The sequence below is a fragment of the Suillus discolor genome (genome assembly GCF_016758755.1).
Source record: "Suillus discolor strain FC423 chromosome Unknown F5147scaffold_6, whole genome shotgun sequence".
NCBI classification, from domain to species: Eukaryota; Fungi; Basidiomycota; class Agaricomycetes; order Boletales; family Suillaceae; genus Suillus; species Suillus discolor.
The window spans coordinates 291,950-305,174 of record NW_024541253.1 but is presented as its reverse complement, the minus strand read 5'-3'; the positions used below and the strand labels follow the sequence as shown (position 1 = coordinate 305,174).

At 47.7% G+C, this 13,225-nt stretch overlaps 5 protein-coding genes across 5 annotated transcripts; 4 read left to right on the top strand and 1 right to left on the bottom strand.

Annotated features, from left to right (window-relative positions):
- Window positions 1-901: 901 nt before the first annotated feature.
- F5147DRAFT_673067 (uncharacterized protein) lies at window positions 902-1,638 on the top strand (the record flags this gene model as incomplete). Its single annotated transcript, XM_041435698.1, has 2 exons — window positions 902-1,222; window positions 1,247-1,638. Coding segments are annotated over 2 exons (576 nt in total), but the record flags the coding sequence as incomplete, so codon positions are not given.
- Window positions 1,639-1,691: 53 nt separating this feature from the next.
- Window positions 1,692-4,343, bottom strand: F5147DRAFT_345930 (kinase-like domain-containing protein). Its single transcript, XM_041429311.1, has 12 exons — window positions 4,156-4,343; window positions 3,988-4,106; window positions 3,790-3,913; window positions 3,664-3,720; window positions 3,411-3,605; window positions 3,325-3,355; window positions 3,229-3,266; window positions 2,956-3,180; window positions 2,688-2,904; window positions 2,458-2,632; window positions 2,090-2,405; window positions 1,692-2,036 (listed from the first exon to the last, which is right to left on the bottom strand). Exons 2-12 carry the CDS (start codon window positions 4,005-4,007, stop codon window positions 1,734-1,736), a joined length of 1,701 nt encoding a protein of 566 aa, XP_041297565.1. The 5' UTR covers window positions 4,008-4,106; window positions 4,156-4,343; the 3' UTR covers window positions 1,692-1,733.
- A 1,938-nt stretch (window positions 4,344-6,281) lies between these two features.
- On the top strand, window positions 6,282-7,332 carry F5147DRAFT_768830 (uncharacterized protein; the record flags this gene model as incomplete). Its single annotated transcript, XM_041441004.1, has 5 exons — window positions 6,282-6,449; window positions 6,502-6,658; window positions 6,717-6,901; window positions 6,954-7,107; window positions 7,166-7,332. 5 exons carry the CDS (start codon window positions 6,282-6,284, stop codon window positions 7,330-7,332), a joined length of 831 nt encoding a protein of 276 aa, XP_041297564.1.
- F5147DRAFT_568096 (uncharacterized protein) lies at window positions 7,333-8,629 on the top strand (the record flags this gene model as incomplete). The annotated part of the gene is made up of 2 exons (XM_041430884.1): window positions 7,333-7,753; window positions 7,806-8,629. Coding segments are annotated over 2 exons (1,245 nt in total), but the record flags the coding sequence as incomplete, so codon positions are not given.
- A 1,339-nt stretch (window positions 8,630-9,968) lies between these two features.
- Window positions 9,969-13,207, top strand: F5147DRAFT_751023 (MFS general substrate transporter). The gene is made up of 22 exons (XM_041440177.1): window positions 9,969-10,133; window positions 10,180-10,373; window positions 10,425-10,498; window positions 10,550-10,611; window positions 10,675-10,715; window positions 10,768-10,901; window positions 10,954-11,001; window positions 11,059-11,083; window positions 11,137-11,165; window positions 11,220-11,237; window positions 11,307-11,476; window positions 11,530-11,645; window positions 11,699-11,759; window positions 11,821-11,827; window positions 11,880-11,902; window positions 11,955-11,988; window positions 12,041-12,196; window positions 12,250-12,307; window positions 12,359-12,435; window positions 12,484-12,631; window positions 12,683-13,050; window positions 13,097-13,207. The coding sequence occupies exons 2-21, from the start codon at window positions 10,263-10,265 to the stop codon at window positions 13,010-13,012; spliced, it is 1,722 nt and encodes a 573-aa protein (XP_041297562.1). The 5' UTR covers window positions 9,969-10,133; window positions 10,180-10,262; the 3' UTR covers window positions 13,013-13,050; window positions 13,097-13,207.
- Window positions 13,208-13,225: the final 18 nt, after the last annotated feature.

Sequence of the window (13,225 nt, the reverse complement as noted above, 5' to 3'; positions counted from 1 at the left end):
TAGGACGTGGAGCCATCCCCTTCATTCCAAATTACGATTCTCCTCTGCATCTCAATGGGCGCGTGCTAGTACTCGGCCTGCATCCGCTAACATGAGCATCAACGACGATGTCGACTACGTTACATGGAAACAATCCCAACTTGACCCTGTCATCCGAGAACTCATGCAGATGCAGAGAGCAAAATGAGAGAAAGCGAGAACAGAAACGTACGTGCTCTCACACGAGAACATTCGAGGTGTTTTTGACTTGCTTTTTTCTACTTGCAGCTCGTTTGGATGCGTCTGAGCACACATCCACATGGGCATCAAGCACCAGCACGTCTGTCTCTCGCCGCACGGCATCCCTCCTTGGTTTTTCCACACCATCGACAAGCACACTTTCATCTACATTTGCGTCTAATTCATCGAGGAAGCTACGTCTCATGAAACTCATCTCGAAGAAAGTACCCCCGTCGCGTGCGTATTCACCTACCGCACCTGTGAAGGATGGCGTTTCTTCCGAATCAGAACTGGCCGCGAGATACCTTCATATAATACGTAATGGCACTGCAGAGATGGATGAGAATTCGAGGCGAAGGCAAGCTGCGAAGGCGAAGACAGAAAAGGAAGCGGCGAGCACGCTGGGGGACATCGCAGTCCAGAAGATTACCTGTGCATCTTCGTCTGGGTCGAGGTCCACATCCACCGCATTGATCGCAAGGAAGACAGCTAGTATGTCGTCTGCTTCTTATGCACCTCTGCGAGGAAGTGCGATCAGTAGATAATTGAGCTCTGCAACTATCAAACCTACAGTTAAGCTCTCTACACACATTGGCACATCTAGATGACGTTGGACTCATATCGAGATACGGATCGCGAGGGAAGCACTTTCACCGATTCCGCGTGACTTCGCTCAAACAAGTCTTTCTCGATGCACGTGGATGACGTCCTACCACCTCCCAAGCGCGCTGTGGGGAGGATCCCCAGTATTGTTATGGATGCTAGTCCTGCGGCTTCTTCCTCAAACTCTGGGTTCATGCTTCCTTCCAAAGCTCTCACAACTGCATCCACTTCCGTGTTCACAGTAGTTCCAGAAAAGATACCCCAGCCGAGACATGTTGTACCACCCTCAGCAACTCAACGAGGTCCTCCATTACTGGGGATGCGCCGGCAACACAACCTCCCAAATTCCGGATTCCCATTGTCACAATCGCGCTACGCCACCACGCAGTTGCCCTATGCGGTTTCATAAGCGAAAGGACAAAAGCCAGTGACGCTTCCACCCTTCAAGCCTCCATTGCTCAAGAAGCCCAACGCGAAACCTGCTCCAGCGTCAAAGCAGGTTGTCCAGACATCCGGCAGCCCGCCGACTTCGACGCCCGAGCTGGTCACGGACAATAGCAACGAGGATGGTCAGGAGGAGGAGGATAAACTCGGTGCGGCGGGTGGGGATTCGTCGTTTGATGTGTCTTTTGATGTGGATGTAGATGTCCTGGAGGCGACGATGCGGCAATATAATTGATGGGGTAGACGCATGCGTTTCTGACGCCGGAGAAGATGTGAGGTGGGTGTATGCTATGGAAGGTGAATACTATGTTTTCGATCTGTCTTTGATAATCCATCTACTTAGATACATGTACACGCATTCACATATAATACTCACTTTATGATTTTGAACTGCATATCTGGACTCTTGACTGCTACGTATATACTACATACCGGTATACCAGTTACTCAATATTAAAATGCAAACTCTAGGCCATGCACGTCCTTCTGTGTCGGTTGAGGGTATCTTTACGCGAGAACCTGTTCCCGCATTCACAGGTGTACACAATTCCTAAATGCATCTCTTCCACATGCCTCGAGAGGGATTCTTTGATAGGTTCCACATGACAACCATCCCACATGCACATGACGCGAGACTTGTCTGAGCCATGAATTCCATGAGCTTCACGTAGGTGAAGAGAAAGATCGTGGCCACGAATCAACTCATTGCAATGTAACCCGTGAGAACTAGCCCACATGCACTGAAACACCTCATCGAGAGAATGGTGCATCTGCAAGGGCCGATTAGTTGTAGTGAGGCACGGCCAAAAGGTCAACAACTTACAGGTTCTCGTCTAGTGGAGGACCCAGACATTGCATTACTTGAGTCGTCGTAATGGAAGAAGCCCGGTGTGGAAAATACAGGAGCATTCGAGGTGGATGTAGACGAACTTTCCGTGGTCGTGAACAAACTATCCGTGAACGTGAAAAAAGTCTTCGGTCCGTGATCAGGGTGGAGTGGTGGACTGTCGAGTGGCTTTTCTGCCGTATCTGACTCATTAGAACCACCATGTGAGGGAGCTCCGGGGTCATTATCCGGTCCAACATCGGGATTGTTGGGTGCTGTTCCGGAGTGCGTAGTAGCTGAACCACTATGACAGCTGCGCAAATTAAATATGAACATATGTATACGAATGTTGTGTGTGGACATACTAAGAAATTCGAGGCTTTAACAAAATTGAAGGTTTTGATTCGCGACCAGGTGGACTGCCGGGTGGTTGTTCTACCGTATCTGACTCATTAGAACCACCCTGTGGGGAAGCTCCGGGGTCATTATCAGGTCCATCATCGGAAGGATCGTCAGGCGGTCCACTGCCGTGACAAGGGTCTTGAAGCTCCTGTAAGCGGATGGTTGTAAAGCACCATGAACTATGCAGAATTACCTGGAGAGGAAAACCTATGCATGACAAAGTCAAGCACTTCATCTGCTGAAGGTCGAAGTTCGGGTTCGGATTGCAAACATTTTTGGATGAATTTCCAATCGGAGTCTATTATGGTAGGTTGACTATCAGGACGTTGCGGTCCATCACCCTGCGAGATCCTAACGATGATGAACGCTTCTGACGGGATCTCAGACCAAGGACGCAGACCCGAGAGAATCTGGTCAGTTAGTCCTTGAACGAATATCTTGTGTTCGAACTAAGAACTCACTTGAAGCATTATAGAACCAAAAGAGTATATATCAGCTTTTTCTAGAGGCACTGGCAGCTCGCGGGTATTGTCTAGTAGAACGAGTTCTGGTGCTGCGTAGCGGATTGCGCCTGGACGTATGGATGTCGCGGCCAAGTGGGACTGGTCGATAAGGGGTTGTGTGATGGTGGAAAGACCAAAGTCGATTAACCTCGCATGGCCTCCTTTGTCGATCAGTATATTTGCCTGCATGTTCATCAGTTTTCAAGAATGCAGCAGCAGCTCTAGGCTTACCCCTGTTATATCCCCGTGCATGACAGAAATCGAGTGCACTTGCACCAATGGTAAAGTCACAACTTGAATGTATTGCGAAAATAGATGAAAACTAACAGTAACGAAGTCCAGCACTGACATCCTTCAGCTCGAAACATCCAGTTAGTCTTGAAAAGTGGAAGGATATGATGAGAATTATTCACCATACGCGAACGGTCTAGAGGTGTTAGGTCATTGTGATTAGATACTAGGTATACATTCAACGTGCCGTTTGGCATCCACGGAGATACTAAGCAACGCAACTCTGATATTCGTCCAAATCCTGTCGTTATACCCCACAAGGGTACGATATTGTTATGGCGTAGAATTCTCAATATGCCTATCTCTCGGCTGATTTTCTGGGTGCGTCAGTACAAGTTAGCACGGGCTATTATGCAGTTGTCATACGAAGCTTACCCTGTTGAGTGCCTCTAAATCATAACTTTCTGGAAGTCTAAAGGCCTTGACCGCAACCTTATCAATCAATGTTCCGAACATGATCAGCCAGTTGCATAGTAAATTGAATCCAACATATGGACTTACGAGGGCAGAAATACCATTTGCATCATAATTACATTTCCAGACATCGCCAAATGCACCTCCACCAATATGGTCCAGAGCTGTTCGAGTGATAAAGGGCGTCAAATTGTCTGGCAAGTCTTCCGTCCTGCAGCACAGTCACATCACAAGATCAGTAAAACAAATATGGCGACACCAAGCACGGTGACAATGCGACCATACCTCACATCGACGTTCTCCATGCTTTCTCGATTAGCTTCGTGAGCGATGAAAGGTCAACTGAGAAGTACTAGATCAAGGGCAAGGCGGATGGTATCCTGTGAATCCACACTGGATGTAGCCTATAGGCGTCTATATGACTCGTGTCAATCAGTTAATGGCAGTGCTCACCATTCTTGTCCTCGGTATATATTCTCCTTAGCGCTAAATGTTGAACATCGTACATTTCCACAAGTGACGTTGGACAAGTGACTGTATGGAAATGATCATATCTTGACATTGTCGGTCGTGACAGCGGTGCCGTTGGACTATGGGCTCGTTGGTGGTCATCTAAGTTCAAGGGCTAACGAACATTCAGCCCAAGTTGACTTTTGAATTTTGAATTTTTGAATTTTTATATTTGGCCATCTACGCTTTCATAAGCTCAGGTAACTAGGTTCCTCGATGGCTCAACTACTAATGAAACAAAAACATCCTTCGAATCCAATCAAACGTCCGGAATTCAAGCAAACCTCGCAAACTTGTTGGTAATAGGCATGCATAAGTGTCCAAAGACTTATATGCCGACAGTGATGGTGTAAGTCATGTGCATGATTAAGTAAGTAATTTCAACCCTTCCATCGACATCCGGTATCCTCAACATATCATCCGAAGGCCTTGCTAGGCCTTGGTGATCAATCGATCACTATTATTCAAATTGCTACTTTTCTACGGCCCGAGTATCCGATACATCATCATTTCACCTTCTTGGTCTTCGAATTCAAAATGGTATCAGATCAACAAATTTCAAGGATTTCTAGTGCTACAATGGATGTGCGGACAACTATCGACCCTATCATTGATGGTGACATCTATCTATATATATTACTCACAACCCCTTCCCGATGGCGCGAGTGCCGGTCATCATAACAGGTAAAATTTCGAGTAGTATAATCAAGCAGGAAAAAAATGGATATCTCACAATACGTTGCCGGCCCTCACTAGAACATGCGAGTTTGTTCTAGAGGACATCCGCGTTTCACCAAAATTCCTTTGCTTGCCGCCAGCAAGTATGTCGTCGGCCAGGGACCATACACAGCATCACTGGAGACTGACTGTCAAAGACATTGCCTTAGCACCCTCGGACACAGTTGGTTTGTCAAAGTTCAACTCCGTGTTCAACCTTTGAACAGAGATCCCTTTGCTTACAGTGAATTGCAAAAGGCGTTGTCGAGGGTGAGAACACGAGGAGACACAATGTGTCTATTTGCACAGCTGAATGAAGGTCAATATCGTGCTAATATTGTGTATCCTGTTGCTACGGTAAACACAATATACCGTCGAAGAGCTGACCAAAGTCAAACCGCAGTAAATTAAAAACTAGGGTTTCTAAAAAGGGTGGGGTGTGCCGCTACCTAAAGTGTGCAGTGCGGATGGAGCTGGGTTTTCGATATTGTACAGTGTGGGGTAGGACTTTTACAGGGATGCGGGGGGTAAGGGCAATGGGTCAGAGCTGAGGGCGCTGTGGTCTTGAGCATAGGACGTGAGAGGTCAGATGGAGAGAAAAAAAAGGAAGGAAATTTGGAGTGTATCTGGATTCTGCTTTGCCAGACAGAGTACTATCAGTTGGTTCTATAATAGGACGCATTCTTGCCATAACGATGATGGAAGGGTAGAAGCTCACAGCGTTGACACATAAACCGCACAATACACGCACCTCTGCAACTTAGGGAAAGACACCCACAATCCCTCCAGAGTCCACCTTGACCTCACCAAATGCCATCAACCTCCAGTAAAATGTGCGAGCTCATTCCAATCACTACACCCCTGCGAAAGTTTCAAGGTCACGAAGAACTTGTAAGGGCAATCGCAGTGTTTCTCGATAGACGACGGATGGTTACGGGATCGTGCGATAAGACGCTTCGTCTGTGGGACTCGAAGACAGGTGTTGTGTTGAAGAAAATGAAAAGGTATCACAGCGAGGTGGCAGTATCACGAGATGGCAAGCGGTGATTTTGACGGAGAGGTCATTGTCTGGCACGGAAAAACTGGTGAGTCACTCACCCAAATCATTAAAGCCCACTCCGATTGGATCTCCTCGCTAGATTTTTCTCCTGGTGGAATAGTGTTGGCCACTAGTTCATGTGACGGGATGATGACGCTGCGAAACACCAAAACCTGCTTGATAAAGAAAGAAGAGGCTCGATTCACAATAATATAGTAGGGTCACGTTGACTCTGTTACACGGGGGAACAAAAAATAAAATAAAATATTGGACTCCATCATGCCAATACCCACCACCTGCTCTTGTTCCCAACATGAAGTCCAACTTCAACCTCAACTGCTTAGTATTAGGCGACCACCCCAGGAACATATTCCCGGTCAAGATTGTATCGACGAAGCTCGTTGATAACCTGAAAGATTTGATCAAGGAAAAGACACATGCATTTCGCGACCTGGATGCAGACGCTCTCCAGCTATGGAAAGTGAGTGATCTAATACCTACAATCAGGTGCGGACGATCTAACACTTTGGAAGGTCGACTTGCCTGTCGATGACACTCTCGAGAGTAATATCGACGAACTCAAACTAGATTACAAGAAAGCATTATCGCCTGTGGACCAAATGTTTGAGGTTTTCGACACCCCTCCTCAGCGTAAGCACCTGCATATTGTTGTCCAGCCGTTACCTGCTCGTGAGTTGTCTGTCGATATCGCCTCTCTTTCATCCATACTGATTGTGGTGTGATCAAGGTGTTCCTCACTCAGCCGGCTACTCGTTGATCAACCTCAACTGCCTAGTATTAGGCGACCACCCCGGGAACATATTCCCGGTCAAGATTGCATTGACGGACACTGTTGGTAACTTGAAAGAGTTGATCAAGAAAAGTAGAACTGCATTTCGCGACCTGGATGTATGCACTCTCCGGCTATGGAAAGTGAGTGATCTGATACCTACAATCAGATGCTGACGATCTGATAATTTGGAAGGTCGACCTGCCTGTCGACGACTCCTTCGAGCGTACTGTCAATGAGCTCGAACTAGATCAGCAGAAACTATTATCGACTGTGGATGGAATGTTCGAGGTTTTTGACAGTCCTCAGTATAAGCACCTGCATATCGTTGTCGAACCGCTACTTCCTTGTGAGTTATCGGTCGATATCGCTTTGACATGGCGACTGAGCTGACGGCTGCCTCCCAGACGGCGACCGCAGCCATTTGCGACCGTCGCCTTCTGCAATCCTGGTTAGGACACAGCCACTTCGTGGACAGTACAATTCTCCCCAGGGGGCTCCTCCCTCCCAGGCCAAACCTTCTGAATTCAAAGCCATACAGCAAAAGTCAGACCAGTTCGTTTACTGGAATTGACCCCCTGAGAATGCACATACTATACCCTGCACGCTACTTCATCCAATCTTCGGAACATTCATAGATGACTGCGAAAATCTTGAGCCAACGCCAGACGACAACAAGTTGGCTATGACATTGTCGGCGGTTATGTCCGGCTTCTTCACGGACGAGACAGCACGAGCTTCCAGATTTCGTGAAATCCTGCAAGAGCACAATATCGGCATGATGGGCACCACAATTGATGGCACCGCATACGGCCCTGACGGCGACATACAACACAAAGGTTTCCGTTATGCAATTGCCGAAGTCAAGAGCGAGTTAGGGTCCACGCCAGCCGAACCCCACATGCAGGCTATTTTATATTATATACGTTTCACCGAGTCTTTTGCGAAGGCCAAGCCTACATTTAGGTTTCCATGTATAATAATCACTCTATTTGGTAGGTTTGCAGTATTTCACAACTCGTGATGCACTGATCACAACTTCAACAGGTCCGCACATCGATTTCTCAGCCGCTGTTTGGAGCAATCGTCCGAACATGCAGGTAATTTCGACTGCTTTACCTCTCTTTCATCACCCCACCGATAGCAAAATGCGTGCGATGGTCGCTCGGCACATTGGTGCGCTCAGGAAAGCTCTTCGGTCCCTCTTGGCATGTTACCAGGGTATGACGTCCCCTTCTCTTGATCAAGACCTCGAATTTCTGGACTCTAAATTTCAAGATCCCATGTTTCCATACCCGTATTCTTTCACTTGCATCGAGACATCGTTGACGTGTGATTTCACGTACTACAATCAAATGGATCATTCCAGATTACTCTTTTCTGCCGTCAAGACGACCGATGACAAGACACTCTGCATCAAGTTTGTCCGTCGCTACTCTAAGGAAGTACATCAACGATGTGCTTCGGATGGCTTCGCTCCAGCACTTCTGGGCTTCGAACAGCTACCAGGCGGATGGTACATGATTGTGATGGAGATGATCACGGATGATTACTGTCGTCTCCAGGAAATTACCGTTCCTTACCCTCATCACGATGCGCTCGCTACAGAACTCCAGTCTCTTCATCGAGGAGGTTATGTTCACGGAGACATCCGGGACACAAATATTATAGTAAAAAAGGACTGCAGCCCTGGATTCATGTTGGTGGATTTCGACTGGTCCGGAACGATAGGCGAAACACGATACCCAATGAACGTATATCAAGGAGAACGTCTCTGGAGACCTGATGGAGCGGAAGACGGACAGTTGATCCTGGCCGAACATGATATGCAGATGTTGCACGCCATATTTCCAAAAGGCACCTTTGTTTGAGATTGAGTAACTACGGTTGACCATGTGTATCAGGATTAGACTTGTGTTCTGTATTTTTGAATTTCATCACACTTGATGAGTATCTTGAGGCTGGTGATTTTGCTCTGGACAAGCCTCTCGATGCACGTGCCAGACGACATTGTGCCACCACCGAAGCGTGCGAAGGGGAGGACACCCAGTACCGTCATGCCCATCTATTAGTCGTCCTACGGCTTCTTCCTCAAGCTCTGAGTTTCTGCCTTCCTCCAAAGCTCTCGCAACTACAACTGCCTCTATATCCACAGCTGTTTTAGGCAAGATACCCCCGCCGAGACATGTACACTCTGCCGTGGTGCCCCAAACGACTCAATGAGGTCGTACCGCTGGGGATGCGCGCGCAACACAACCTCCCCAATTCCAGGTCCCCTTCATCTCAATTGTGCTACTATGCTACCGTGCAATTGCCTATGTGGCTTCACATGCAAAGGCAAGTTATGCTACAGCCTTTCAAGCCTCCACTGCTAATGAAACCCGACCCAAAACTTGTTCCCGCATTAAAGCAGGTCGTTCAGACTCCCGAGAGCCCGCCGACTTCGACGCTCGAGCTGGATAATGACGACAATGGCGATGATGATGACGAGGAGGACAATGCGGACGCGGACGTGGACGCTCTGGTGGCGACCACGTGGCAGTATGATTAGTGTCTGTGTGGTAGATGATTGCAGTTTCTGGGCCGGAGAAGATACGAGGCGGTACGTTTCCAATACGTTTTTGATAATTCATCTATGTATATTCACACGTGTGATTACTTGGGGGAGTCCGCACCTTCTTGATTTTCATCAGATAGGTCGTCGTGACCCCGATACACATCTATCTGCTCCATTCACTCTGCACTTCTAGCCTAAACTCTAGCCAAGTTTCCTGCCCTGCATCGCTGCCATGTCTTGGACTCCGTTTCTGGTACGCGCTGTGCCATGGCTATAATTCATGTCGCCGTCTACGTGATTTTGATGAGAAGCATTCTGACAACTTACCATATAGTGTAGCGTACCAGGTGAGAACGTCTGGAGGTCCTTGGGAGTAAACCTCACATGATCCGGCGTACTCGGCCCTATTCAAATTTCCGCATTAGCATAATATCGCAAGATGCACATTTGGTCCAGATGCCACGGCGCGCTGGCACAAATCGTCGACGCGTCAAGTGCAGCGTGTAATTAGCTGACCGCATCGAATAGCTCGAGTTTGTTAATGTGGTCCACTGATACTTAGTTTTCACTGCAAGTGATACCTCGTTCAAGGTCGTGACTCTTGTGCCTTGGATCATCGATAGCGACCGTAATTTCAATAGAGAGAGATAATTTCTATCATCAGGAAGACGCGGTGCTCTACAAACTGTCCTATGGCGTAATTCCAATAGGGCCTCAACGATACTCCGAATCCCATATCATCTGTGTGTTGGTCTTCTCGGAAGGTCGAAGCCTCAGATCTTGTGAACGTCACACCTCGGCAGAATTTGACAACTCATCTATATCTTTATTACACATGGATGTGATACGAAGTTGCCAACCCACCTTTGTCCATTTTCTGTTAACATTGTACGTTGTTCAAACTCACTCACTGCCCTCGTGAACGAGACTTTCACAACACGACAAAGATGGCAGAGCCACCATCTCCAGCAGGCGAGGAGCACGTCATCCCCAAAAATCGTCTGGGGATTGTGTTTATTGGCTGGGTGTGTGCCATTTTCTTGGTAGCCATAGATCAAGTACGTATTTGTGTTATTTTATTGATGAATATCGGATTGACATACCATAAGACTGTCGTTACTACCGCCCTGCCCACAATTGTAGCTGATCTGGGGGGAGGTAAGAGTTATAGTTGGGTGGGGAGGTACGTATATGTTACATATGGTGTTATTACGTGGTACTATTTTCCACGTAGTGCTTACATTCTGGCGTGCTCCTCTGTGAGTCCGCTATATGGCAAACTATCCGACATTTTAGGCGAGTGCTCTTTGAGTGTTGTGGAGTGTTGCTCGGGAATAAACCTATGACTGGAATCTGCAGGCCGTAAACCCATACTATATGGATGCATCCTCGTATTTTTGGTATGTTCTTACTAGCACGCGCGTCCGATCAGGCTTTGACCTCATAGACTAGATAGGTTCAGCGCTGTGTGGTGCAGCTCAGAATATGACATGGTTGATTGCCTCTCGTGTCGTACAGGGAGTTGGCGGCGGCGGCATCTTCCAACTCGTACTGACCACCATATCCGACATCGTTCCATTGCAAGAGTGAATATCTGTTACCAACACCAAGTCATTGTTGATCATATTCATTTTCCAGGCAAGGCAAGTATACTGGTCTCGTTGGTGCTACTTGGGGCACAGCAAGGTAACGTTAAATAAAACACCACCATTGAGCCTCCAAAGCCTGAAACTTATTTCTCAGTGTCATCGGACCATTAATCGGTGGTGTGAGGTCTCCCATCTTCTGAGAGGATCTAAGAATTGATTTTTTGCGCTACAGCTTTTCACTGATCATGTATCTTGGAGGTGGTAAGCTTGCGTGTGCTATTTGTTGACCGAAGGTTCACGATTGACGCGTATCAGGTGCTTCTGGATCAATTTGTGCGCTTGATATGTTTCTAATGTTTGCTGCGAGATCAGAAGCTTATTACTGACACGTCTTATGGACAGACCAACTGGCGGCTTAGCTGGCGCACTTTTATTCTTTTTCTTAAATCTGAATCCGCACCAAGGAAGGCCGTTCCGCGACCATGTCCGAGAATTCGATTTCGTTGGACTGTTTGTGATCGTTACAGGGGTTATTTGTCTCCTCATTGGTATCAACCCGACCGAAACGACGTGTAATTTGATCTTCTTGCTCTACAGAACCGAAACCCATTATTATTTTCTTTAGGGAAAAACCCACAAACCATTGCACTCCTTGCTGTGGGAGGTACACTGCTCATCATCGGTGGGATCAATGAGATTTATACGAAGCGGTCGCCCATCATTCCTCCTCGTCTTTTCCAGGCGAGTCCTTGAGAAAGCTCCCCGTATCAATATCGTTTCTCATGGTTTTCCAGACACGTACGACGGGCTTTGCATTAGTTTCTGTCTTCATACATGCCATGATATTCTTCGCAGGTGTGTCGTGTACGCGAATCTGTCTCGAGAGTACTAACAATCATTTATGTTACTACTCCAGGTTCTTAGTGAGTACGTTGCAGACAGAGCTTATACTTGTCATCATCATGGGTTTTCTAGCTACCTTCCAATGTACTACCAAGGTAGGCCTGTCCTATAGTTTTCGAGTCTGCATTTTGCTGAGCTCGACACAAGTGCTTGGCGCATCGGCAACGAGTTCTGGCGTCAAGTGAGTATTGAACCCATGTATCATTGTTATCCTATGTTGTTGATATGCGCAGAATGCTTCCTTACTCGTTAAGCCCTAGTCTCGCGGCATTGGTTTCTGGAATGGTTGTGACTCGCATGGGATCCTACCGCCCTGTCATATGGTTCGGATGGATTTCCATGACGCTTGGTTGGGGCCTCATGACTATGCTGGATAGTACGACCACTGTGTACGTATTCAGTCGTGTCGGAGTCACGCGGTCGTTATAGCTTTTTCATTCAGTGCAGCACAGGAAATCTACCCCCTTATTACTTCCCTGGGTATCGGTTGCTTGTTGCAGGTGAGTTTATCACATCATAACGATGTACGGTCATCATCGCCTCTGCAATAGAGCCCGCTTATTGCCATACAGGCAGCCATGCCTATAAAGGATATGGCTACCAGTACAGGCACTTTTATGTTCCTCCGGTGGGTGACTTTATGATTTGTTTTTCGTAGGTACTTATTGGTCTTGAGAACTCTTGGGAGTGCGGTAGGCGTGGCGATGGGGGAAGCTGTTGTTTCCAGTGTCCTCCAGCAGAAACTGCACGGCATCCGAGGCCTCACAATCGACACTTCTTCCACGGCTTTAAACGGTAACATAAAGCGGATCTCTTCCATTTCTGTAAGCACGCTACCATGGTCTCAGTTCTGACTTGACGATCACTCCCACCAGAACCCAATAGTGCGCCACGAGGTCATGCATGCCTACTCGCGATCTATCAGCACGATTTGGATAGTCAGCACCCCACTATCTGCATTCGGTCTCTTTCTAGTTCTCTTCCTCCGTAGCTACACACTCAAACGTACGATCATCCGCGGCGACGAGAACAAGCTAGGAAACGCTGAGGCGGGTGCTGCGCAAGCGACAGTTGCAGATGCAGACGACTTACCAGCCATGAAGTTGGAGTGTTTGGGGGAGCATCAAGTACCGGCCAGCTCTGATAACGCCACTAGATCAACAGACTCATTGGACGATATTGGCAAGCAGGATATGAAAGCATAGAATGAGGGGAAAAATTCCTCTGTATCTCAGGCGCAGAGGTGGGCGAAACCCAATCATACTCCATCGATGGTCTGACTCGAGTAGCAATGACTCCTCCGCTCACGTCGCAAGTATCCCCGACCTCGAGGTGTTGTGACTGAAGTCGGCTCATGATCAGGGTGGGGTGGGGTAGGGTGGTGGACCATTGGATGGTTATTATGTCGTGTCCAGGCC

Bases quoted from the DNA above. Each gene is read 5' to 3' on its own strand.
- F5147DRAFT_345930 (XM_041429311.1), bottom strand. From the start codon at position 4,007: ATGGAGAACGTCGATGTGAG. The intron at 3,914-3,987 runs GTATGGTCGCAT...ACTGTGCTGCAG, and splicing joins ATGGAGAACGTCGATGTGAG to GACGGAAGACTTGCCAGACA. The intron at 3,606-3,663 runs GTAAGCTTCGTA...TGACGCACCCAG, and splicing joins ATTTAGAGGCACTCAACAGG to AAAATCAGCCGAGAGATAGG.
- F5147DRAFT_751023 (XM_041440177.1), top strand. From the start codon at position 10,263: ATGGCAGAGCCACCATCTCCAGCAGGCGAGGAGCACGTCATCCCCAAA. The intron at 10,499-10,549 runs GTACGTATATGT...TTTTCCACGTAG, and splicing joins AGTTATAGTTGGGTGGGGAG to TGCTTACATTCTGGCGTGCT. The intron at 12,308-12,358 runs GTGAGTTTATCA...CCTCTGCAATAG, and splicing joins GTATCGGTTGCTTGTTGCAG to AGCCCGCTTATTGCCATACA.